The sequence below is a fragment of the Silurus aristotelis genome (genome assembly GCF_946808225.1).
Source record: "Silurus aristotelis genome assembly, chromosome: 19".
Lineage (NCBI taxonomy): Eukaryota > Metazoa > Chordata > Actinopteri > Siluriformes > Siluridae > Silurus > Silurus aristotelis.
Genome location: NC_139592.1, coordinates 7,351,223 through 7,377,405, shown reverse-complemented (window position 1 = coordinate 7,377,405; position 26,183 = coordinate 7,351,223). Strand labels below are relative to the sequence as shown.

The following is a 26,183-nucleotide window of genomic DNA, read 5'->3' as shown; positions in this document are numbered from 1 at the left end:
CAATCTGGAGCTATGAGATGGCAATACAACCCCATTTTCTTCCAACCTATAATATACTAGTTGGTGGACATCAGACCATTAATGTACTGTCCATGCGTATGTACCTTGAACACTTTAGTGTTATATAATAAACCACTCTTCTGGTTAAGCTAGATATTGGAGAATTGCTGTAAGTATTTGCTAATTCACTCACAAGAGCATGAGTGAGATCAGACACACAGTCAGAGCTCCTCTTCATCCAAAAGGTGCTCAGTGGGGTTGAGGTCTGGGCTCTGTGCAGAACAGTAACCAATCAGGGGTGCAGGATTTGTGTACAGGAGCATTTTCATGCAGGAACTGGCCTGAGCCTTTTAGCTCCAATCAAATGAAAATGCAGTGATTCATTGTACAGCAGCAGCAAATACACACGTGTGTGCTATCAATGAGGGTGCGACAGTGACGCCGGAAATATATATGAGTGGGATTTCCGGCGTCCACATATTTTTGGTCATATTGTGAATATCGGTCCATAAGGTAGTAAAATAAAATATTTATTTTAAAAACATATGGCACCAAAGTAATTGTTGCTTTCTTTTACTTTAAAATAATTTGTTACAGTTTTTAGTTTTATATTAGAATTGCGACGTTACCGTTGTAATGTCAGTATTCACTTAAGAGGATACGTTGAACATTGACTATATACGTATTTTCCTTCTTTAAAAGCTGTATAAGAACATAAATAATTAATATTACAATGTTATTATGTGTTCATTACAATACTTCTTAAGATGAAACGATGTAATAAAACGTTTTGTATACGCGGATGGACTCATTAAACCCTATAGTGAACCTTTATTTTGACAAGAAATTCATAACCCGGAAGTGATCAAAGTAATCGGTTGATTGACTGGCGCTTCTGTTGGCCCGTGCACGGTCGCCCGGGCTGATAGAATAATAAAGGTTAAGGACACTACGGTTTACTTTGGCATGGAGACGCTGGGGCAGATGTTCGGGCAGATGTTGGGGCAGAATCCGCAGCTGCTGTACGCCGGTCTCGGGGTCGCGGCGTGTCTCACCGGCGGCGCGCTCGCGCACAAGATCACGAACAGGTACCGACTGTCGTGTCGCGCGCGCTGAGGCCCGGTGCACGCGCCTGAGACATTAAACAACATACAATTAGTTTTCCTCAGAAATGTTACACTTTCTCTCTGTAATATCGACACTAAATAAATTTCGATATATATTCTAATTATTTATTTTATTTTGTTTGTTTTGTGTATTTTATCAACCCTTTAATCGAAAATGCAAGATAGCACAGCTACCGTTAGCGGCTTCATTATTATTCCTTATTAGTTCCTTTTTCTCTTCAAGACCTCACTGACTCAATATAAAATCTTTTAATTTACTTTATTTTAATGACCTGTATATGTTTTTATGTCCGGACACATCACGTGGAAAGCTTTAAATCTATCATTTTAAAGCAGTAATTACAGACGGCTGATTTATGCAAATGAGACTAATTAATTTATTATGCAAATATTTGCATGCTTAAAGAAAATACTAATAAAATATAAGTATTTTTTATTTAATAAAAGACTTCTTTGTACTCTGAAGATTTATTTTGATTCAATTTAATTTCTTTTGATTTTTGTCTTGATATTTGTTTTTATTTTTTATTTTATTTGTATTATATTTCATTATATATTTGCTATAATCAATAGTCAATGTTTTGAAGAGATTCCATTAGGGACAGGAATCAACATTTATTGGGTTATCATAAAGGTGTAAATCTAGGAAAAGTAAAGCTGAGGGTGTAGAGATGGGTTCTGAATAAAGAGACGAAAAGATGTGGAGAAGGAACAAAAACAGTAAAATGAACAAACTATGTTTAACATATAATATGGTTTAATGTTTTTCTATTGTAGTGATGGGGGTGTGATGAAAACATGGATATCATGAAGACACATCTGTGAAAGTTATATGTATATCATCTTGTAAACGAGTGTGCGTGTGTGTGTGTGTGTGTGTGTGTGTGTGTGTGTATATATACAGTACCAGTCAAAAGTTTGGACACACCTTTTCTTTTAGTGTTTTTCCTTTATTATTATTTTCCAACCTTTTTCATTAATAATAAAAACATCTGAACTAGGAAAGAAAACGTATGAAAGTATGTAGTAAACAAAAAAAAAAGTTAAACAACCCAGAATACGTTTAATATTTTACATTTTCCGAAGTAGTTAATATTACTATACGCTCATCAGATTTACGAGGTATTCACCTGGAATGGTTTTCATTTCTGAGGAGTGAAATGAATCAAAAGACTGAAAGTTACGCGTATATGTATCTCATCTCGTAGACATGTTGTATTGCAAGTTGATGGAGCTTCAAATGATGTCATTGTGGAGAATGAAAAAGAACAGTTAATTTATTTTGGCAGGTATAATTTTGCAGGTATGATTTATAACAAAAGTTTAAAAATGTAAGTTTAACACTGAAGATATTTCTATAAATGTGCTGTGTTATTGCACTGGTCTTCGGTCCTTACAATTCATATGCATGCAAAACCAATTCTTTGTAAACAGGAGGAATTCCGTATGAATTTTAAGTAGCGCATTTGTTTCGCATCGTTTTACATCTGTTGTTTTAAATCTATGTTAAAAGATTTTTTTTAAAGTCTCTGATATTTCTATTACTATTTATTTAACAGTGAACTGTGTGTAAATACATGAATAGTTCTAAATGTACTCTTCTGTTTTTTTTTTTTGTTTTTTTTTTAATAGGAAGAAACCAACACACGTGAAGGTGAATTGCTGGTTCTGTAATCAGGACACAGTGGTTCCTTATGGAAATCGTAACTGCTGGGACTGTCCTTACTGTGAGCAGTACAACGGCTTCCAAGAGGTAATGGATAATTTAATAAACAATATGGACTTCATTACTGCAAATACACACATTCTCTGCAATGCTGAAATTTCTTGTTTTTTTTTCTTCTCCCCCAATTAAAAAAAATGTAGAATGGTGACTATAATAAACCAATCCCTGCTCAATATATGGAGCACCTCAACCACGGTGTGTCAGCTGGCCTTCCTGTGTCTGAAGCCCCCAAGACCTTGCAGTGGGTAAACTGCCAAATGCTCTTATGTAAGAAATGCAACAACAACCAGACGGTGAAGATTAAACAACTGGCTTCATTCAATCCAAGAGAGGAGGTAGGATTGGCGTTTTATTATTACTTAGTTAAAATCACAGGGTGATGTTTAGTAGGGTGAAAACATGTCTCAGGTCAACAGCTTCGAGCTCAGTATTTAGTTTCCACACGTGTGACTCCTTGGATAATAAATGAGATGTTTTAAATAGAGATGCTGTGAAGGTAAAGTACATAAAGTACTGAGATCATCGAAGCTGAGATCCTGATGTGTAAATAAAATGTAACCTGAGCTGTGACTGAACAAAGATCTCAAAGTTAAAGGGGTACAAGTAATTATTTTTCTTCTTCTTTTTTCGGCTTCTCATATTAGGGGTTGCCACAGCAGATCATTTGTCTTTATATGACCCTGTCCTCTACATCTGCCTCTTTCAAACCAACTACCTGCATGTCTTCCCTCACCACATGTATAAACTTCCTCTTTTCCTCCTTCCTGGTGGCTCCATCCTGAGCATTTTCCTATCGAATTACCCCCTGTTCCTCCTCAACCTGCTTCCTACTCTCACCACAAATTACAATATCATCCGCAAACATCATAGTCAAGTCAAGTCAAGTCAAGTTTATTTGTATAGCGCTTTTCACAACAGACATTGTCTCAAAGCAGCTTTACAGAAAACAACAGTGAAGGTGAATGGTGTGCGTTTGTCCCTGATGAGCAGCCGTGGCGACAGTGGCAAGGAAAAACTCCCTTAGATGATATGAGGAAGAAACCTTGAGAGGAACCAGACTCAAAGGGGAACCCATCCTCATATGGGTGACATCAAAAGTTTGGTCATAAATCTTTCAACAATACAGAACAATTTGTGATCATCATAGATCCAGCATCAGCTTCTCCATGCCAGGGCCTTTAAACACTCGGCATCTACTTCTCCATGATCATCCATAGGTCCATAATCTTCACGAGGTGGGACGTGACTGGAGCTGGCCAAACCTCAGGATGCCTCGGGATGGGGAGAGAAAGAGAAGCAGTGGAGAGGAATTAGCGTAGCTGCTGTTCATGATATTAACAGCACAAGTTGATAATGTGCATGTGATCAGATGTTCTGGAGCACAAGGTTGTGATGTGATGTGTGTGATGTGTGTTATGTGTAGGCTTTGCTAAAAAGATATGTTTTTAATCTGCACTTAAACTGGGAGAGTGTATCTGAACCCCGAACACTGTCAGGAAGACTATTCCAGAGTTTAGGAGCTAAATGTGAAAATGCTCTACCGCCTTTAGTGGACTTTGCTATTCTAGGAACTACTAGAAGCCCAGAGTTTTGAGATCTCAGGGAGCGTGACGGATTGTAGCGTGTTAAGAGACTGGATAGATACATGGGAGCCAAACCATTTAGTGCTTTATAAGTGAGTAGCAGTAGTTTGTAGTCTATTCGAAACTTAATAGGAAGCCAGTGTAGGGACGATAAGATTGGGGTTATATGATCGTATTTTCTTGACCTAGTAAGAACTCTTGCTGCTGCATTCTGAACTAACTGAAGCTTGTTTATTAATGATGCAGGACATCCACCTAGTAATGCATTACAGTAGTCTATTCTAGAGGTCATAAACGCATGGACGAGCTTCTCTGCATCAGATATAGATAACATATTTCTTAGCTTAGAAATATTTCTAAGGTGAAAGAAGGCTGTTTTTGTAACTTGATTGATGTGATTTTTAAAGATAAGTTGCTGTCTAAAATAACTCCCAGGTCTTTTACCGTTGAACTAGTAGTTACAGAACAACCGTCTAAATGCAGGCTGAGATGCTGGAGCTTCTGTGTACTATTTTTTGGGCCGATGAGCAAAATCTCCGTTTTATCAGAATTTAATAGCAGAAAGTTATGGGTCATCCAATCTCTTATTTCTTCAACACACTCAGTTATGCGAGCTAATTGAGCTGTATCGCCTGGTTTGGATGAAATATATAGCTGGGTATCATCAGCATAACAATGGAAGCTAATTCCATGCCTTCTAATAATATTTCCTAATGGAAGCATGTATATTGTAAAAAGCAGGGGTCCCAGAACTGACCCTTGTGGCACGCCATAATTTACTAGCATTATCCTGGATAGCTCTCCATTTAAATCTACGAAATGGTAACGATTGGACAGGTAGGATTTAAACCAGCTTAATGCCTGTCCCTGAATACCGATGTAATTCTGTAAGCGATCGAGGAGAAGATCATGATCTATAGTGTCGAACGCAGCACTAAGATCTAGTAAAACTAATAGGGAGATGTAGCCTTGGTCTGAAGCTAAAAACAGGTCGTTAGTGATTTTAACTAGAGCAGTTTCTGTGCTATGATGGGGCCTAAAACCTGACTGAAACTCTTCAAAGATATTGTTCTCCTGCAAGTGGTTACATAGCTGGGCAGCGACAATCTTTTCTAAAATCTTAGACATAAATGGGAGATTTGAAATTGGTCTGTAATTCGATAGCGTGTTTGGATCCAGATTAGGTTTTTTAATGAGGGGCTTAATAACTGCTAACTTGAGGGATTTAGGGACATGACCTAACGATAGTGAGGAGTTAATAATATTTAAAAGAGGCTCACCAGCTGTATATAACACTTCCTTCAGTAGTTTAGTGGGAATTGGATCTAACTGACATGTTGTTGATTTAGCTTTCATAATAGCATCATACAGCTCTTCCTGTCCTATACATGTAAAACAGTGTAGTTGTGGGGTTGTAAGTACGATTGTGTCGGGAGATGCTGTCAGAGGTTGAACTGCCACAATTGTTTTTCTAATGTTATCTATTTTTTCAGTGAAGAAATTCATAAAGTCCTCACTACTAAACTGTGATGGAACACATTTTTCAGATCCCTGATTTGTTGTTAATTTAGCGACTGTACTGAAAAGGAACCTGGGGTTGTTTTTGTTATTTTCTATGAGTTTGCTCAGGTGTTTAGCTCTAGCAGCTTTTAGCGCCTGTCTGTAGCTAAGCATACTGTCTTTATACGCAATTCTAAATACCTCCAATTTAGTTTTCCTAACTATAGTCCAGGAAGACTCCTGTCTGACATCGTCCGTCAACCTTTCCATCACCACTGCAAACAGGAAAGGGCTCAGAGCCAATCCTTGATGCAGTCCAACCTCCAACTTGAACCAGTCTGTCGTTCCTACTGCACACTTCACTGCTGTCACACTGCCCTCATACATGTCCTGCACCACCCTTACATACGTCTCTGACACACCCAACTTCCTCATACAATACCACAACTCCTCTCTCGGCACTCTGTCGTACGCTTTCTCTAAATCCACAAACACACAATGCAACTCCTTCTGACCTTCTCTATACTTCTCTATCAACATTCTTACTGATGCTGACAGATGGTCACCTCTTCTCTCAGCCTGGCTTCCACTACTCTTTCTCATAACTTCATGGTGTGACTGATCAACTTAAATCCCCTGTAGTTAATGCAGGTCTGCACATCTCCCTTATTCTTATAAACTGGAACCATGCACACTCCTTCATTCTTTAGGCATCATCTCACCTTACAAAATTCTGTAAAAAAAAAAAAAAAAAAGGAGTACAAGTAATATGTAAATAAAGGTATAAGTATAAGTTTTTTTTTTTTTTAATTACACTAACACTACAAAGGCAGCCAGTGCCGTTTCATTAAAAAGGACTGGGTAACATGGAATTTCTTGGGATTTCTCTCAATTATATGGCTGTTTCCCATATATTAGATTCCTCCCACTCCTTTTTTTTTTTTTGTTATTGTTGTTGCTCATCTTGAAATAGTCAACAACCAGAGAAAAAAAAGACATTGATACTGGCTTTAGAAAGCATGGTAGCTCATAGTTAAAACGTTCCCCAGGGAGAGATTATTGATTTCCTGGAGATCATGGATAAGAATTAGGGCTGCAGCTATCGATTAATAGAGTAATCGAATCGGAATTACTTTTTCTTTATTAAAGAGCAATACAGTCAAGTTCTTCCACTTAGAAATCATGGAGGGGTCTGAAATTGTCATCGTAGGTGCATGTCCACTGTGAGAGACATAATCTAAAAAAAAAAAATCCAGAAATCACAATGTATGATTTTTTAACTATTTATTTGTATGATACAGCTGCAAATAAGTAAATGAACACCCGAGAAAGTCAATGTTAATATTTGGTACAGTAGCCTTTGTTTGCAATTACAGAGGTCAAATGTTTCCTGCAGTTTTTCACCAGGTTTGCACACACTGCAGGAGGGTTTAGGTCTGGAGACTGGCTAGGCCACGCCAGAACCTTGATATGCTTCTTAAAGAGCCACTCCTTGGTTATCCTGGCTGTGTGCTTCGGGTCATTGTCATGTTGGAAGACCCAGCCTCGACCCATCTTCGATGCTCTAACTGAGGGAAGGAGGTTGTTCCCCAAAATCTCGCAATACATGGCCCCGGTTATCCTCTCCTTAATACAGTGCAGTCACCCTGTCCCATGTGCAGAAAAACACCCCCAAAGCATGATGCTACCACCCCCATGCTTCACAGTAGGGATGGTGTTCTTGGGATGGTACTCATCATTCTTCTTCCTCCAAACACGTTTAGTGGAATTATGACCCAAAAGTTCTATTTTGGTCTCATCTGACCACATGACTTTCTCCCATGACTCCTCTGGATCATCCAAATGGTCATTGGCAAACTTAAGACGTGCCTGGACATGTACTGGTTTAAGCAGGGGAACCTTCCGTGCCATGCATGATTTCAAACCATGACGTCGTAGTGTATTACCAACAGTAACCTTGGAAACGGTGGTCCCAGCTCTTTTCAGGTCATTGACCAGCTCCTCCCGTGTAGTTCTGGGCTGATTTCTCACCTTCCTTAGGATCATTGAGACCCCACGAGGTGAGATCTTGCATGGAGCCCCAGTCCGAGGGAGATTGACAGTCATGTTTAGCTTCTTCCATTTTCTAATGATTGCTCCAACAGTGGACCTTTTTTCACCAAGCTGCTTGGCAATTTCCCCGTAGCCCTTTCCAGCCTTGTGGAGGTGTACAATTTTGTCTCTAGTGTCTTTGGACAGCTCTTTGGTCTTGGCCATGTTAGTAGTTGTATTCTTACTGATTGTATGGGGTGGACAGGTGTCTTTATGCAGCTAACGACCTCAAACAGGTGCATCTAATTTAGGATAATAAATGTAGTGAAGGTGGACATTTTTAAGGCAGACTAACAGGTCTTTGAGGGTCAGAATTCTAGCTGATAGACAGGTGTTCAAATACTTATTTGCAGCTGTATCATACAAATAAATAGTTTAAAAATCATATATTGTGATTTCTGGATTTTTTTTTTTTTTAGATTATGTCTCTCACAGTGGACATGCACCTATGATGACAATTTCAGACCCCTCCATGATTTCTAAGTGGGAGAACTTGCAAAATAGCAGGGTGTTCAAATACTTATTTTCCTCACTGTATATATATATATATATATATATATATATATATATATATATATATATATATATATATATATGGTTGAAATGACAATAAAAGCTTTTTGACTTGACTTACTACATTAGGTTAGTAATTAATTTTTACCCAAGAAGGTTCAACAGCCAGGGAATCAAACACAATGGACACTGGAGATATTTGCTGCTTGTCTTGCAATTGTCAATTCCAGAGACATGATTGGGTTGAGTCTTTAAGTAAATTGAATCTTTTCCCCCTGTTGTCACTTCATTTGGTTTAAATGTCATTAATATGTCATCCTCCTCTACAGGAATGTATCAGCTTACATTGACAAATGAGCTTTTTGAACATTTTCCCAGAAATTGGGAACGTGTTCTTGGTCTTATCAGTATTGATTGCTTCATCACTCTCTTTGAGATGAGTTCTCGAAGCCTGTGTGTGTGTGTGTGTGTAAGGACCTATATTTAATCATGATTGGATTACAGCTGACTGAAGTCATTTATCAACTCAAACTGTAAAGAAAATCTCAAAGCGTGACAAATTTGTGTCTCTTCCTCTTCACTTTACTCATTTTCATCAAAACATTAATAAAGCAATGTAGTCTGTATATTGCTATTGGTTAAAATCTAAAACGTATCTAGTCTCTGTATGACCCAGTGTATGGAGTGTGCTGTGGACACTTTTCTGTCTCTTCTTTTTTTTTCAGTCTTTGTTAGTTGGAAAAACATGCTGTCAATAAGATTTATTTCGACGTTTCCCTCCTAGACAACAGATCGTTTCGATTTCCACTCCTTTATCATCATGCATTAATCAGAGATCATAATCTATCAAAATCTGACACTCAGTTATTTCTATTCAAAGTCATCTAGCAATGCATCAGTAGCTGGGAAAAAAAAAAAACTATTTTCATTTTTTTTTTCTGAAGGACAATTATGATGAAGAGATTGAGGTGTACAAGCATCATCTTGAGCAAACGTACAAGTTGTGCAGGCCATGTCAGACTGCAGTGGAATACTACATCAAGCACCAAAACCGCCAGCTGAGGGCTCTGCTCCTGAACCACCAGCTCAGACGCAGCAGAGATGCAGATAAAGCCTTCATCATGGTCAGTGCAGTGTTTATCATGCAGTGTGGCCAATTGTCAGCCTGTGATCCTTTTATTGTTTTATAGTGTTTTAATATTACATCAATTAATATACACTATAGTGGCAAAGGTTTGTAGACACCTGGTCATAAGTATGTGCTTTTTGAGCATCGCATTCTACATTTAGTAACAATTTTGTTCTTATAATTCCCTCCAATGTTCTGGGAAGATGTTGTACTATAGGGTGATGGTGGACATTTGTGTTCATCACAAATGTCCACCATTTTGTTCATCACAAGGGTGTTCGTAAAGTCAGGTATTGATGTAGGTGAGGTGAGGAGGTCTGGGGTGCAGTCAGCATTCCAATTAGTGATGGGAAGTCCGATTCTTTTTTGTGAATCAGTTCTTTCGGACAGTTCGTTTCAAAGAACCGGTTAAAAAAAAACCGGTTCACCAGTTCTTTTACGTCCTTACGTCATGCATATCCAAATATCATCTCGGCGGATGTACATACACACTAAACACATTTAAATAAAGTCATGTCTATTGCATGAGGGCATATAGCTTATCTGTTTAAATTAAATCATCATCATCATCTTAGAAATGTTTCTTACATTTATGTTTTTCACTAAATCACCCAATACAGGCACTGATGTGCAAAACGTTGATGTTTTAAGTTGTTAGTAAATAAACTTACTTTTCATTTAAGTCCTCAGTTCACCTGTGCTCATATATCAGCAGCGCAGCACCAGCCTTTACAGTATGTCGAACGCATCTGATTCGTAGTCCAAAAAGTGTAAGTGTGTGTGTGTGTGTGTGTGTGTGTGTGTGTGTGTGTGTGTGTGTGTGTGTGTGTGTGTGTGTGTGTGTGTGTGTGTGTGTGTGTGTGTGTGTGTGTGTGTGTGTGTGTGTGTGTGTGTATTATTGTCAGACAGCACGCATACTGCTCGGTAGGTTGCGCATGCTCAGTATCAACAATTCGCTGGTATCAGTAGTATATCGGACGTGTCCGAAAGAAACGGTTCTTGATACTGCAGCACGCGTACTGCTCGGTAGGTCGCGCGTGCTCAGTATCAACAATTCGTAGGTATCAGTAGTATGTCGGACGTGTCGGAAAGGACAGTTCTTGATCTAGTACTGGTGACTCGAGAACAGCAGTATGTGTGCTGCTCGGAATCGGCAGGTATGCGCATGCTCAGTGATGATCACTTGTTCAGCCGCATGTTTCAGTTTAATGTGTGTACTGTTGGAGAAACTAGAGAAGAACCCCATTCTCATGGATATTGATTTATTTTGAGTCGGATAGACGGTCATACACATTCAAAAGTGAGTAACTTGAGTAATTTTGTTGATTAGTGCTGATTTGAGACGCGTACTGTTTTGAACTATTCAGTCCGATTTGGTGAACCAGTTCGACCGGTTCACTAAAAAGAACCGGTTCAAATGAACGATTCGTTCACGAACCGGCCATCACTAATTCCAATTCATCCCAAAGGTGTTCAGTAGGGTTAAGATTAACGCTCTATACCAGGCCCTCAAGATCTTTCACTCCAAACCATGTAAAGCATATCTCACTTTGTGCACAGGGGCATTACCATGCTGGAACAGGTTTTGGGTTCCAAGTGAACGCAAAATTTTATTATGCTGCATCTGAAGACAATTGTGTCTTTCGAGCTTTGTGGTACCAGATTAGAGAAGAACCACAAATGTCAGGTGTCCCAATAATTTTGTCCATATAGTGTATAGTAAACTCTTGTGAATATTGTTGTAGCACATTAAAGCTTGTTTTGTATCAGTTTTCGCAAACAGGGTATGTAATATCCAATGGTTAAAAAAAAGTCTGTTTAGTCTCTCAGACTTGTTATAAATATCCAGCCATTTACAAACCATCTAATGAGCTCAATGTCTGTTTGATGCAGAACTCCTACACCGTGTCCACTCCTGTCTGGCTCATAGCGCTACGAGCCTTGGCTTTCCTCGCCTGCGCTTTCCTGGTCGCCTTGGTGGTGTACGGATCTGGAGACTTATCCCTCTCCCCTGATGGCTCTCAGACCCTGAAAGAAATCATCACACCCCCTAAAAACACTCTCCAAAATGATACCGAAGCCAAGGTCAATGGCAGCACCAGAGGTGGGCAGATGTGGAGCGATCTGGTCGGCCTTCTTCCCGAGGAGGCTGTCGAGAACGCTAAGTTGATCTGGGAGTCTGGAAGCAACCATCAAATGGCTGTAGCTTCGGTTGGCCTTTTGACGTGCGTCACTGGTGTCCTAATGGCTGGTCCTGTCAGGTGATATGCACTTTCATTATTTTCACCACAGGTACGTCATGCTGAATTTGTCTTGGACATTTATAACAACTCCTTTTCTTTTCTGCTGCAGGTTAAGGAGAATCGACGCCTTCGCTTCTTTTCTCTGGCTCCTCGTATTAGGTCTGTACTCTGTCGAGTTCTACCTGAAGACAGACGCCCCCAATTGGCTGGATGCGATCAAGGTCGGTGCCACCTCCTTGTGTTGCTTGGTCGGATTCGCCGCAGCCGTGGCCACACGCAAGCCCGCAAGTCAGAGAAGAGCCAGAGGCCGCAGGTCAGAACCCGAACAGTGACACTTCACTAAGCCATTTATAAGGAATAGTTAAGCAGGTTGCATTGTAGGACTTCTGTCTGGAGTACTGCATTTGCAGTCATCATCTTTTCTCTTCCATGGATGTGAACCTGCTATGTTTTCTCCCCCATCATTACCGTCTTTTGTCACTGTCTTCATTTTGCATCTCGTAGATTTAGGGAAACATTCAGTGTGAACCGGTGACTAAAGGTTTCTCCCAGAAGCTGAACGTGGAGATTGGGGTTAAAAATGTGGAAGGTGTCAGAGGGACCTCAGTAAAAGACCGTAGTTGAATAAAAGATCCAAAATGAGACCTTTTGCCAAAGATAATTGAGTATTCAAGCAAAAAATTATATCAGGAACTGCACAATTGGGCCCATTTTTCAGAATAATATTACACTTCCGTTTCCTTTTTTGTTCTACGTTCTGCATGTCTGTACTGAAACGTATTCTTTTCTACTAGTCTAGTTTGCCGTAGATCACTTGGGCTTTGTTTGCTGACTTAAAGCCTTTGCTAGACATTTATTTGTTATTTATGATTATTTAATCTTTTTCAGGCCAGAAAAATACGTCTATAACCACTTTACTAAAAGAAATGTATTCACAGACGAGCTTTAATCCAAATAATCTGATATGCATTATTAACAGATTGAGCATCATTTATTTCATGATAACAGCAAAGAGAATGCAAATTTTTACTTGCATTCTAGCTATTGGGGTGCCTGTGGGAAACCCCCCCCCCCCCCAAAAAAAAAAAATAAAAAATAAAAAATGTTCTACTATTTATAACATTAATGCAAAAAAAAAACCCTTGCATTGCTATTATATACACTATAAGGACAAAAACATGAGACGCCTGTACGAAAGAGCAAAAGTATTGGATGCTTTTCCAGAAATATGTGGTTCTTCTTCAAACTGTTACCACATTGGAGGCACACAATTGTACAGGATGCCTATGGATGTGGCGCCATTGAATTTTCCCAATACTTGAACTAGAAGGCCCAAACTTTTTTCAGCATGATGATGACCGTGTGCACAAAGCCTGCTCCAGGGAGATCTGGTTCATAGCGGAAGATCTTGAGTGGCTCTGATCTCAATCCTATCTGACACATTTCAAATTAATAAAAAAATAATTAATTTCACCGCAGGCATCAGTAACTGACTTAACATTTTCCCAGAAAAGTGGAGGCAAATTGGGACTAAATGTGAAATTGGAAGTACATTATGAATCTTATGATCAGGTGTCCGCAGGTTGTTGTCCATTTCTCCAACATATTTATGTTAAAAATAAAAAACAATGACTTATGCTACCTATTTACGACAGAGCAAAAAAAGTATTTATTTGAAGCTTAAGCTCATTGAAAGCTGTTCAGTTCATTGTCTATTAGTTTAAAATGTTATTAAATACTAATACAGACTTTTTACTAAACATGATCAATCAGAGCATAGGTTTAGTGTTTCTCATTCTACTGTGTAGAGGAAAAAGCTACATTCAAGATGCTGGTTCTTTAGTCTCAAACACTAGCTGACTTTTACTTGAAACTGGAGTCGTATTGTATTTATCGATATTAAATCCTGTATGTTTATTACAGTTAAACAAACTGTATGATGACGAGGGTTTTCCTGCGTGGGGTAGCCTGGAAAAAAAGTCCTGCCAACTAATTGGGAAGCTGAGGTAATGCGGACCAAATATAAGCCATTAAAATACACAATTAGCAATAACAGATTTGCTATAACCAAGAAATTGGCAGAAGATCCTCGAACAGCTTCGAGTTTTGATGGACATCTCAGCTGTTTTTTTTCCTGTTTGTGTGTTTGAACTAGTAACGTGTAATTACAATGTGTATTTTACTTTGGTAAAATAACTCTGCGTTTGTTTATTGTTTAAATATCTAACTTGAATCGGCAGGTATTTGATAAGGAATAGGAAATCCTCAAAAACCCTTCTGCCCAGTATTAGGTGCTTTATTCACTTTTTTCCCCACCCACAGAACAAATGAAATTGTACTGCCAAAGCACTAATGTCAAAACACGGTGTTTAACCAATGAGCATTAACTTTTTTTTTCTGTGTGTGAAGTTTTGTGAGATTTAAAGATGTAAACTTTAAATTTTTTTTTGTACAGTATCTCTCAAAAGTGAGTACACCCCTCATATTTCAGCAACCATTTTACTATATCTTCTCAAGGAACTAAACAATAGAAATGGAACTTGGATATATTTTAGAGTAGTCAGTGTGCAGCTTTTAATAGCAGTACAGTTTTACTGTCCTCTAAAAAAAATACCACCTTCCGCTTGAGGATGCCCCACAGGTGCTCAATAGGGTTCAGGTCTGGAAACATACTTGTCCACTTCCTCAGCAAGGCAGTTGTCATCTTGGCGGCATGTTTGAGGTCGTTATTATGTTGCTAAACTGACATTCGGCCCAGTTTCTGAAAGGAGGGCATCATGTTCTGCTTCAGAATGTCACAGTACGTGTTGGAATCCATGTTTTTCTCAATGAACTTCGGCTCCCCAGGACCAGCAGCACTCATGCAGCCTCAGACCATGATTCTTCCACCACCATGCTTCACTTTAGGCAAGACACAAATTTCTTGGTGCTTCTCACCAGGGCGTCGCCACACATGCACCATCTGAGCTTGTACTGGTCTTCAGCAAACTGTTTGTGGGCATTTTTGCGTGACGACGGCCATGTAAACCGACTTGTTTCAGTGTGCAGTGTATGGCCTGAGCTCTGACAAGCGGACTTTCGGCTTCTGCAACACTGTTCGTTCTGTTGTTTTTTTTTTTTTCTTAAACCCTTGCGAGGCCTGTTCCGAGTAAAACCCGTCTTGGAAAACCTCTTTATGACCCTGGCCACTGTACTCTAACTCCGTTTCAGGGTGTTATATATAAGATCTTCTTATAGCCTCGGCCGTCTTTGTGGAAAGAAACAACTCTTATTCTCAAATCCTCAGAGAGTTCTTTGCCATGACGTACCATGTTGATCATCCAGTGGACAGTATAAGGGGAGAATTTTACTCAAAGCACCCAATTCTAACTGCTCTAATGCAAGATACACAAATTTGTATGGTTCTGTCGAGCAGACAAAAACATGAACATGATGAATAAGACACGTGGCTTTGCATGGTTACGTGATGTGCAACTGTTCTCACGTAGGGTGTACTCGCTTTTGTTGCCAGCTGTTTAGACAATAATGGCTGTATGTTGAGTTAAATTTAGAAGACAGTAAATCTATACTGCTATAAAAACTGCACATTGACTAACCTAAAATATATTTCATTTCATTAGTCATCCTTTGAGAACATCTACTAAAATGGTTGCTGAAATGTGAGGGGTGTGTACTCACTTTTGTGAGCTACTGTATATGGTTGCGATGATTGCAGAGTGCGAACTCTTTGAATTCGCAAGCCCTAGACTGGTGAGCCAATGAAAAACCAAATGGGTGGGTCTGTAAAAAATAAAATAAAAATAGGAGTTGATCATTATTAAGTGACATTTCCACCAGGTATTTGCTTCAGTAAGACTCCTAACTGTTGCTTGACTGTTCTATTAATGTACTCTAGGGGTTTTGTAGTCAAATTGTTTTGTTGGATTTTCCTGTTAGCAATATTGTAACTGTGTTAAAATGATCTATTCTCCATATTCTAACCTTTTAATATTGACTATATTCCTATATGACTATATTTTTTGTGTGTCTGTGACTTCCTCCCTCTTCCTCTGTCCTCAGTACAGGGGACACTGCTCAACCATTCTGTTGTGTAATCAGTCACTGATGTTTCTTTTGTGGATTGTGAATAGTATCTAATACTTCGCGACTGCTCATATCGTGCTCGTAACCTCGTCATATGTGACCACAATTTAATGCGCAGACGAATATAAAACAGCAGACCAGAAATGAACATTTTCATTTAACTCATTCAACGCTATTATCTAGTGACTTGCAATTATCACAGGTATACAAATACCTGTGATAATTCGTTTTTCAACGGCCCAGCAGCGACATCTTGGTTTGAACTCACGACCTTCTGATCAGAAGTCCAACGACTGAGCTACCACCTGCCTAATCTAATTTTTCCCCACAGACACCCACTCAAGCTCAAGATCATATCTCAAGCTCATAACCTGATAAATATTGACAATTTAAAAAGCATCTCGAAAAAGATTACCACTGCATTTGTTTTCGGTCAAAAAAAAAAAAAAGTCAAATACTCGTTTGAACTGTTTCGATCGCATTCTTTGATAATCATCAGATATAACCACATGACTCCATGGATTCTAGAAGTGGCATAGGATCATATTTGAAACATTCACCATATCAGATCCGTCGTTCCTAATACCTATTGCAACACTTTTGTCTGCAAACGACTAAAGACCACTTTTGGTCCACGATGCAACTATGAAACACGTTGGACTAATCTTTTGCTCACATACATCAGGTGTGAATGAGCCCAAAGAGACTTTTGTACAAGTTATTCCTAATAAATCTTGTGTGTTTTTTTTTTTTTTTTTTTTTAAATAGCTACAATGACACCGTGATATTTAGTCTAGGTGTTCTACCATCACAGAACATGAGCATTGACTTATTATTTACTTATTGGATCTTTCAACTGTTTTTACTGCAATTAAGAAATAAATACATAAGAAATAATGTAGCTATTTGCAAACTCTGCTGTTACTTTATACAATCCTTGTAAGAAAAGTAAACTATTGCTAATTGTATCCAGCGTATAACTGCGACACTACACTCGTGTATATAGTGAACACTGAGGCCCTTGTACTGTTTGTAACGTGACTCCTCAATCGTGTTTAAAAGCTGCAGGTCACCAGCTGACATTTTACATGGTTCCATCCTTTTTATGATCGAGCCTGAAAATTTTTTAATTCGGCTTGTTCCAGCCTTTAGTGACTGTGTTACATCGTGAGTGACTGATGAGTTTGACGTTTTTACACTTTTGCTACCAAGTAATGTGATTCAGCTCCATATGTTATTATTATATTATGTTCCATAATGTTATATTATGACAAGACTAGTTTGTAGTTTGTTGTGTAAGCCATTTGTGTTCTTGCACTTTTATTTCATTACATTTATTAATGTTTGATCATATAACCATATAATCTGTGTGACTAACCAAGTAAATATATTAAATTTGTGATTAAATCACATTACACTGAGACTTTAATAATGAGTGTGTTTAAATGGACGTAATATAAACAGTATTAATTGTTTTTTTGTTTTTTTAGTTTATTGGACAAGTAAACAGCATTTTATGGAGTAAAAGGGGGGAAATGTGGTCTGAATTTAAAGTGTCCTTTGTTATTGAGGGGGTTCATTTATTTGAAAAGGAAATTAAACACTGACCAACCCGTTTAGACTCAAGTCTGCATATACACATTGGTTGAAATAATATATATTTTTTATTTTTTTATTTTTTATTATTACTTTTATCATTTATCAAAATTACATTTTTTAGCATATGTAAGCTTTCAAAAAGATGTGAACAAGTTTGTCACTGAGACACAAATGTTTAAGTGGTTTTTGTGTAATGTGAAGAAATGATTGTGAACAGTCCTGGAAAAACAAATGGCCAAGATGACCATGTGACCTTTTTTTTAAAAAAAAAATTTTTAATTTAAATGTTGTAATTGAGATTTGAGGTATTGTGTGTTAAAAAGCGAAAAGGCATGTCAGAATTAATTATATTTGTCCCTTTTCTTTTAAGTACTGCTCTTGTATGGTTTACTGATATTATAAATAAAGCACTGTAAAATGGGACGTGTGTTTTTTTCTGAGTTTTGTTTTGGCACTTTTTTCTGCTGAGGTATGAAAACCTACAAAAATGTTGAAAGTAGACGTTTTCATAGCAGACGAGTCGATTATTATGAAGCTTGTAAACATCTAATTGAGAAATTTCTGTATGCGATGAGATGTCTATATAATGTTAATGTTCTAAGTGATTTAAATAGACTTGAGCCATTTATGTAAAACATCTGTTGGTAAATAAGCTGTTGTGTGTCCCAGGTAATGGAATTAGATTATTTTTGTTGCTTAAAGTAAAGCCATTCATAACAGACAAGAGTTGAAGAGATGAAGATGTGTGGCAGACGGGGTCAAGTACTTATCCACTCATTTGTTTCAGGTATCTGTCTGGCAGTTCTTTTGGGATGTACTGCAGTGGTCAATCCCCGATGGTGTCTGGATCGTCCGCTTTCATTCCCACTCCTCCTCCCAACTTGGCACAGCTTCTCGCTCACCAGCAAAGCCAGAAAACCCGCCGAGCATCGCCCTCCTCTCTGCCAGGTCGTCTCAACAGAGCTCTCTCACTGGGCACCATGCCATCGCTCGCCAGGCAAGGTCAGACAGTCTTCTGCTTGTGTTCGCTTTTTTTTTTTGCATATCAGTATCTAATTTTCAGGCATTTAGGCATTTATTCTGAGTGATTAATGAAATATAATCAACTCTGTAGCAGCACCTGTATCAGAGGTGTCATATTTACCTAAAAACAAAGCTCCAAAATCGGCTAAACTGCTGCACTTCTAAAGGCTTTTTGTTTGAGCACTGTAGATTGCAGAGATGCGTAATTATGTTTATCATGTTAATTTTTGCTAATCTTGCAGATTATTTTCCACATAATTCAATTGTGTCCTGCATGCACGCTCTCTATTCGAACTTATGCGGTTGTTGATTAGGACCTCTGGTGTTCAAAAAATGCCACTGCATTAATACTATTGGAGTATAATGGAATGGGCCATTCCAAGGACGCGCTTCGGGATGCATTCATACACCCTTAATAAACAGTCACCATGTTTTTCAAAACTAATTTGTTGACCTGTGATTTTGTTTTTGTTTTTTTGTTTCCAGGATCTTTTGATGATGATTTAGTAGCATACTAAACAACGCATTAGCTCAATTCAGTTCTAGATTTGTGCAATCTATTGGAATTCTATTTATAATGTGTGTTTTGGAATGCAGCCTGTGTACACAATATGTTGGTGACCATCATCAGCCAATTACCATGAGCCATATAAAAAAAATCTTTGTTGTAGAAGTAGATCTTGTATTTTGACTCTGATATTAAAATGAGAGTTTTTGTAATTGCAGAACTTGTTCCTAAAAAAAAAAAAAAAAAAAAAACAGAAACCTAATATTTAATGAGACTGATCATTTCTTTGGAGCATTGTTTAAAAAGGCCGTCTCTTACCATCTCTGCATTTTACAGACGTCTGAATTGATTTTTATTCTGTGATGAGGAAAATATTTTCATGACAAACATAAAATGTTGCATGCTTCATTTTACAATTCAGTGACGTTGACCTAAAAAAAAAAAAAAAAAAAGGAAAAGTGCGGAAAGAAACCACAAACCAAGAACAGTTACACTTGATCTCACTTAGTATAATAATTTTTTTCATTAGCTGTATAGTTTGTTAAAATATTGGTCTTCTCCAACTGCATTCAAGGCAAATAAATACATAGGGATGTTATCACGTCATGCCTTGGACTTTTCCGTGTAGGGTTCTACTCAGTCAAAACCTTAAAGGAGTATATGCAGATAGACATAATTTCTTTTTTATTATTATAAAAAGAGGGCATGTGACAGAAAGCAGACTATTGGAGAAATGTTTGTCCTATGTGTGTATATCTGGGCCTCAGGCTCTGGGCCAAACTGTGAAAGGTATCTGTGAATGTGCTGTCATGCAGAACCTGTGAAAGGCTGATGGGAAGGATACGGGTCAATGCCTGTTTGAAAGGAACAGGGAACTTGCTTCACTCGTCACTTCAGGTGTGGCCACACCTCTTGCAGGAATTTTGCCATCTGCCAAAAACATCTAGGTTGAGAAGTAAGCTGTCTTTTAAATGGTTACCAATGGTAATGGGATTTTCCCGTCAGTAACAGGTGTCAGGTAACAGGAAGTAATTTTATCTGTTTTTGCATATTGTTGAAGAGAAACTTGTTTTCTCATCTTGCACTGTTTGAAGACTGCTGTTTGCAATTTTCTGCCCAATTGCAAATGACTGCCCCTTTCTTATGAGCAAGAAAGCCACGTAGCCCACGGAGGCTTTTTGAATCCATTCAAATCCAGTGATAGGGTTAGTCTCAGGGAGTGGTAATGAAATGACTGTTATGTCTTAGTGGCTAGAGTATGGTTCTGTTTCATGTTGGGATCCTTAGATGAGAGCTTGGTCAGGTCTCCTGTAATCAGAGACAGGCCAAGCAGGTGTGTTAGAGCAGCAGCTACTGTTTGGCACTTCGGCACATGGAGCTATAAATCAAATGTTCAGATAGCAGGTGTTTGATGGGGTTCTTATATAGCAGTGGTGTATCTGTTTATTCGAGTTAGATTGTTAAACGAGGGGCTTTTTTTTTTAATTAATGATCTTATTTACATGTTTAAGATAATCATTTGAAATGTTTAGATTTATTATTCATTCATTCATTAATTTTCTCCCGCTTATCCGTTATTCGGGTCGCGGGGGCAGCAGTCTAAGCAGGCCCCTGCCCTCGACTGCTGCCCAATCCTCACAGCACCGTCCCTTACGGTCCCTCCTGCAGGTGGTGAGCCCACGGGAAGGCGGCCCCACGTCACGGACCTTGATATTTCCCTCGTAAGGGACCCCCGGAGCATAGAGGGTTAAGGGCCTTGCTCAAGGGCCCAAGAGTGGCAGCTTGGCGATACCGGGGCTTGAACCCCAGACCTTCCGATCGGCAACCCAGCGCCTTAACCGCTGGAGCCACCACTCCCCCCTTTTTTAGATTTATTAGAAACAGGAAAGCATATATTAATTGCTTGCACATCCATCAAATAAAAATGTTTTTATTAATCAGAATGTAACAGGACAAATTACAGATTGATTTCGGACCCAATATGTTTTTTTTGATCCGCTGGTAGAAATCGGTCCCCAAGCAGCCACGCTCACTTTATAGGATGTCTAATAATATTGCTTTTCTATCAGTTTCACCCAATGGTCAGACGTTACGTTCCTGAAATCTTTTTAAATCCTTTGCCATGTTCGCAGATCATATCGCAAACATTACTATCATAACGGTGTCGAACTAGGAAGTGGTATTTTTACACAGTGAATATTATATGAAATAAAAGCTCTCGGAATGCCGGTCGACCAATCAAATTATTACACCATCTGATTGTTGTATAGATAGATATATAGATGATCAAAAAAGGTAGAATAAACGCATCCATTAATGTTTCTGTAGTAAAGTGCATTCAGCACACACTTTGTTACAGAACGCTGAGAAGAAGAGCATAATTGCTTACAAAAATCCAGTTACCTCAAGATTTACATGTACCTGTTTATTACCAGGAGTTATTGAAACCACATAGGAGGGTGATAAAGTGTCAGCATACCCAATTGTACTTACACCTTTTAAAACAAGCAGGTTCTTTATCACTCATCTCATTTCAGCCTGGCATGTTTTTACAAGGTGATTTAACCCTTTCACAAGTTTTTTTTCTTTCTCTCTACCATCATCTGCTAGTCCCCAGTCTGTCTCTAGCCTTGTTGATGGGGTTTTGTATTCCTGCTCTAGTGTATGTTTGATGCACTGCTGGCACCTTTGTGAGTGGAGGTAGATATTTCTGGAATGAGCACTCACGAGCGAAGAATCTGGGAGGAGTTGGGATAAAATATAGGTTTGCGGTGGCACCAACTGTTTCCTCTATTAGGGCAAGTAGGGCAAACACTTTTAACCGCACGCTGTCTTTACGGTATTACGGATGTGTTCAGGCGGTTCTGCTCCACTACTCGCCGTGCTATGACTGTTCATGCTGTTCATGGTGTTGATTTGCAAGTCTCCAGGTGTTGGAACAGATTGGTTTCACTGTGATAATGCAGCTGTGGTGACCCATTGAAGACTTGCATTCTCTGTTAACACACCAACTTGCACTTGGGCTGTGTTTTTGTCTCATGTGTCCTGTTCCAGGTCTTTACAGGCTCTAGTGAAACAATGACATGCATTCAGGTCATGCTGGGGGGGATGCGGACGTTAATCAGTCATGCTTCTGTTTCTCTCAAAATAATCCAAATGATGCCGTGAAGCATGCCGTGATCTGTATCTATGGAAAATTATGTTGATTTATGTGGTTTGCTGTTGTGTTTAATTTGGCTGTAGATTCTGGCTTCTTGTTCAGCGGGAGTAGGCCGTCATCACAGTGCAAAGACTCTCCACCTTCAGGTAGCAAACAGCGATCGACTAGTTATGAATATTGCAAGGATATTTCCTGCATTCAACACGTCGTCTGTGGACAAATTGAAAATGTTAAAATTTTTGCTTTTGGGTTTGTTTGTTTTTTTAGATTATTTCTCTCTGAAGTCAGGAAGTCGGACAGCCTCCCCTGCTCCCTCCCCCACACCATCCGTGGCAGGTTCGGTCACGTCTTCCTCCAGCTCAGCCAGGCAGCGGCGGCCACTTATCAGTCCAGCACGACTCAACATCAGTGGGCAGAAGCTGCAGCTTTTCTCCTCTCCTCTGGAATCCAGGAGCATTTCACCTCCGCCACCATGTCCGTCGGAACTGAACTTCTTCAACAGTAAAGCGTTCATGCCAGATGTTCCTCATTTTTCCTCACAAAACAATGGTACATAAGACATGTTTTTGTTGTTTTATTACTGTTCCATGAGTCAAGTGCTGTAGTGCATCTAGTGCATTTGTTTTATGATGTTTTGCTACAACTCTTTTTACTACATGTGCAGGGTATAAATGATTATATATGTAAAATAATATAAAACAATATCAACATTTATAATTACATTAAAAAAAGTGTACATGGACCTTCACAAAAATGTTAAGAATAGATGTTCATTGATAAATGTTAAAATTTTTTATTAAGAATATAGTCAGACAGACCAGTGTTAGTATGCCAAAATACTTTAGTTTGCCAGGTATGATAGCATCCCATGCATTATTTATTAGGAAATGACTGTAGCTTTTTATCAGATGCCATCCAGAAGAATAAACCTCAGTATTTATTCTAACTAAAAGCTCAATATTTTGCTCAAAGGAGCAAAATTGGTTGTGTTCTCTAAGTAGGACACATGGCATACCCTCTCTCCCTTCTCTATCACATTGACACTAGCCAGCTGAGGGCATCTCAGGGAGGTGGAAGCTCAGTGGTTAAGGCTCTGGCACTGATCAGGAGGTCGGGGGTATAAGCCTCGGGATCGCCAAGCTGCCATTTTTGGGCCCTTGAGCAAGGCCCTCTGTGCACCAGGGGCGCTATAGCTTCAGCCCAGCTTCCTAAAAAAAAAAAAAAAAAAAAAAAAAAAAAAGAATTTCACTGTGTTCTAATGTATATGTGACAAATAAAGGTGGTTCTTCTAATCTGTGAGGTAATGAAGCCATCCAAGCACATCTCTTCAAATTGTTGCAGGCACATGTGCCTCAGCAGAAATCCTTGTTTCCGAGTTGAAGTTGTGCCATTTTGTGATTTCAGACCTGGGTTCACTGTTTGAGGACGGCAGCGTCTTTGAACATGCAGAGAAAAAAATGAGCAGCTCTTCAGGGTCATCCAACTGCCATGTAGACACAACCACAGGGAATGACGATGGCAACGAATCCAAATGGAAAGGTAAAAAAAAAAAATATCCTACTGATATTACCTTAGTTCCATTTCTGTTTTCATGATCTTGCTGGATCCGTCCAAATTTAACACATTCATCCCTATTTTTTAATTGCAGGTTGTTTTGGCAGGTCCGTGTGGCCGGGCCTTTTGGTCACCAGCTTGACTGCCAACATAACTTTTATATCATTCTATCTTTACTATAACTGGAGATGAAAATTGGGCTCAAACTTCTTATACTTGAATGTCTCCTAGTGCACACTGGGATTAGGTGATTTCTGACTGCTTTTAGGCAGGAATGGCCCACAAATGATTTACGCTACTTGGAGCTATTTTTTGCCGCTTGTCTTGTGATCCAAAAGGAGGCACATTTTGTGCTGGGCAATTTACGAGCATTTTGAGAAAACTAACTGGTATTAAGTACCACTTAAGTGCTGCTCACAGATAGAAGAGAGCATCCCATCATGCCCCGAACCATAACAGAGCTTTTTTTTAAGCATTGCTCTGAAAAATTGCTTTCATAAAGATGTCTGAAATAAAGCAGCATGTTGCGACTGATTGAAGAGAATTAGCCTTTGTGGTTTATTTTAACTGAGCATTCGGCAGGCTACATGAGGTGCTAATGTGCTGTAATACAAGTATTTAGGTGCAACACTATAATGTGAGAAATGCTGTATTATTGTGCTCGTGTTTATATTTTCAGTAAATTCCTATCGTAAGGGTGAAACAACTTTTGTCTCTAGAATAATACACTGATCAGTTCAGATCATTGGGTAACTGTCACTGGACCTTTGTACACTCCTACACCAGCAAGTGTGTACACAGCTATATGTGAAGATATTTTGTACTCGGCGATCCAGTAAACTACACTACATTTACACACATACAAAATGTATTTATTGTGTATGCTGTTTCAATGAAACGCATGCACAAATACCCCCTACACACACACACACACACTGTAGTGAATACTAGGCATCTAAATAAAAGGACTTGTTTTTAAACACATTCATCAGTGTATTGAGGTTCAAACTTAAAAGTAAAACGTGTTGTACTTTGTTGTATGAAAATGCAGCATTTTTAATTTTGCATTTCATTTTTATCACTCTGCACAATTGACAGCGAGGACTCAAAGCTGTATGGTGTGTATGCCTTTATACAATGTGAATGTGTATAGTAAATTTTACATTTCTATTTAGGGATATGGGATAAATTAATACTAATGTGTGTTCATAAAATAGTCTGACAAACCTTGGTTATGGTTTGTTTGCTACATGAATAGGAGGTTTTCCTATGTTTTGCATGCTCTTTGTGTATGTAGATAAATAAAGGTGTGTGTGAAATGTAGTTTTATTATGTTAAGGGTCCCTTGATGAAGTCAGTGAAAATATTTTCGTCCATACTGAATGATTTTGCTGAAGCTTTATTTAATTAAATAAACAGCACCATTGCGGATTAAATTGTCATGTCTTACATTTGCACAAGTGTCGTTCACAGACGAATGTGAGATCTTTTTATGTTCACAAATAATTCAAAGAAAAGAGAACAAAATTTTAAATTCATCTGCGATTGATCTACCTTGGATCAGTCTGTTATTCTTCCACCGTTTTAATTTTTTTCTATGAGAATAAATCAAATGATATCAACTGCAAAAACTCTGAAACGCTGGTTTCACTTTTTCTCCTGTTTCAGTATTCCTGAGAAACTCAATATCTGTACTACAGAAAACATTGCATTTTACAATCTAGATGACCTTATTTAGAGATGTGCATTATGTCTCTGTATGCCTCTTTTACCACTTAGCCCCACTGCTTTTTTATTTAATGTTTGAATAAAAAACTGTTCACAAAGCACTGTCTTTTGGTATTGTCTAATTAAAGCTCTTTTAGACAGTTTTAGACACCTAGGGTTTGATTTGCATGTTCATGCAAACATACAAGTGTGGGTTTGTATGTACAGTCCAATGTTTATAATTACTCTTGGGTTAAAGCAGTCATGTTGAAATAAATGTTTTTTCTTCCCTTTTTTATTAAAGTGTCTAAAACCTTTTTTTACAGTTAGCATTTTAATTTGGGAACATATCTAATATTTAAAGTTGAATAAGCTTAAAAAGCATGAAGTGAAAAAATAAAAGCATTAAAGGTCCAGTCCAGGACACATGCATTTATCATCTTCCTACACTAACATTATTAACACAATTGTATGAACAAGGCATCAAATTTGGACTTGATAATAAAGGCGCTAGTAAATCCAGCTTTATTTAATGCACCCTTACTCCCATGAAAGAAAATAAAAGAGTACTGAAGCATTTCTGGCTGTTAGGGTGAAACCTTAAACCACCTTTTACCTAGGAAGGTGCAGGTAATGT

General features: G+C 38.5%; 1 protein-coding gene across 1 annotated transcript; it reads left to right on the top strand.

The window, feature by feature from the left end:
• The first annotated feature begins 845 nt into the window (after window positions 1-845).
• On the top strand, window positions 846-25,843 carry tmem201 (transmembrane protein 201). Its single transcript, XM_083569867.1, has 11 exons — window positions 846-1,088; window positions 2,760-2,880; window positions 2,994-3,188; window positions 9,485-9,664; window positions 11,563-11,930; window positions 12,022-12,225; window positions 18,382-18,596; window positions 22,369-22,431; window positions 22,553-22,834; window positions 23,690-23,824; window positions 23,934-25,843. The coding sequence occupies exons 1-11, from the start codon at window positions 967-969 to the stop codon at window positions 24,029-24,031; spliced, it is 1,983 nt and encodes a 660-aa protein (XP_083425993.1). The 5' UTR covers window positions 846-966; the 3' UTR covers window positions 24,032-25,843.
• Window positions 25,844-26,183: the final 340 nt, after the last annotated feature.

Excerpts from the sequence above, each read along its gene's own strand:
- tmem201 (XM_083569867.1), top strand. The coding sequence starts at position 967 with ATGGAGACGCTGGGGCAGATGTTCGGGCAGATGTTGGGGCAGAATCCG. Across the intron at positions 1,089-2,759 it reads GCGCACAAGATCACGAACAG|GAAGAAACCAACACACGTGA; the intron begins GTACCGACTGTC and ends TTTTTTTAATAG. Across the intron at positions 11,931-12,021 it reads CTAATGGCTGGTCCTGTCAG|GTTAAGGAGAATCGACGCCT; the intron begins GTGATATGCACT and ends TTTCTGCTGCAG.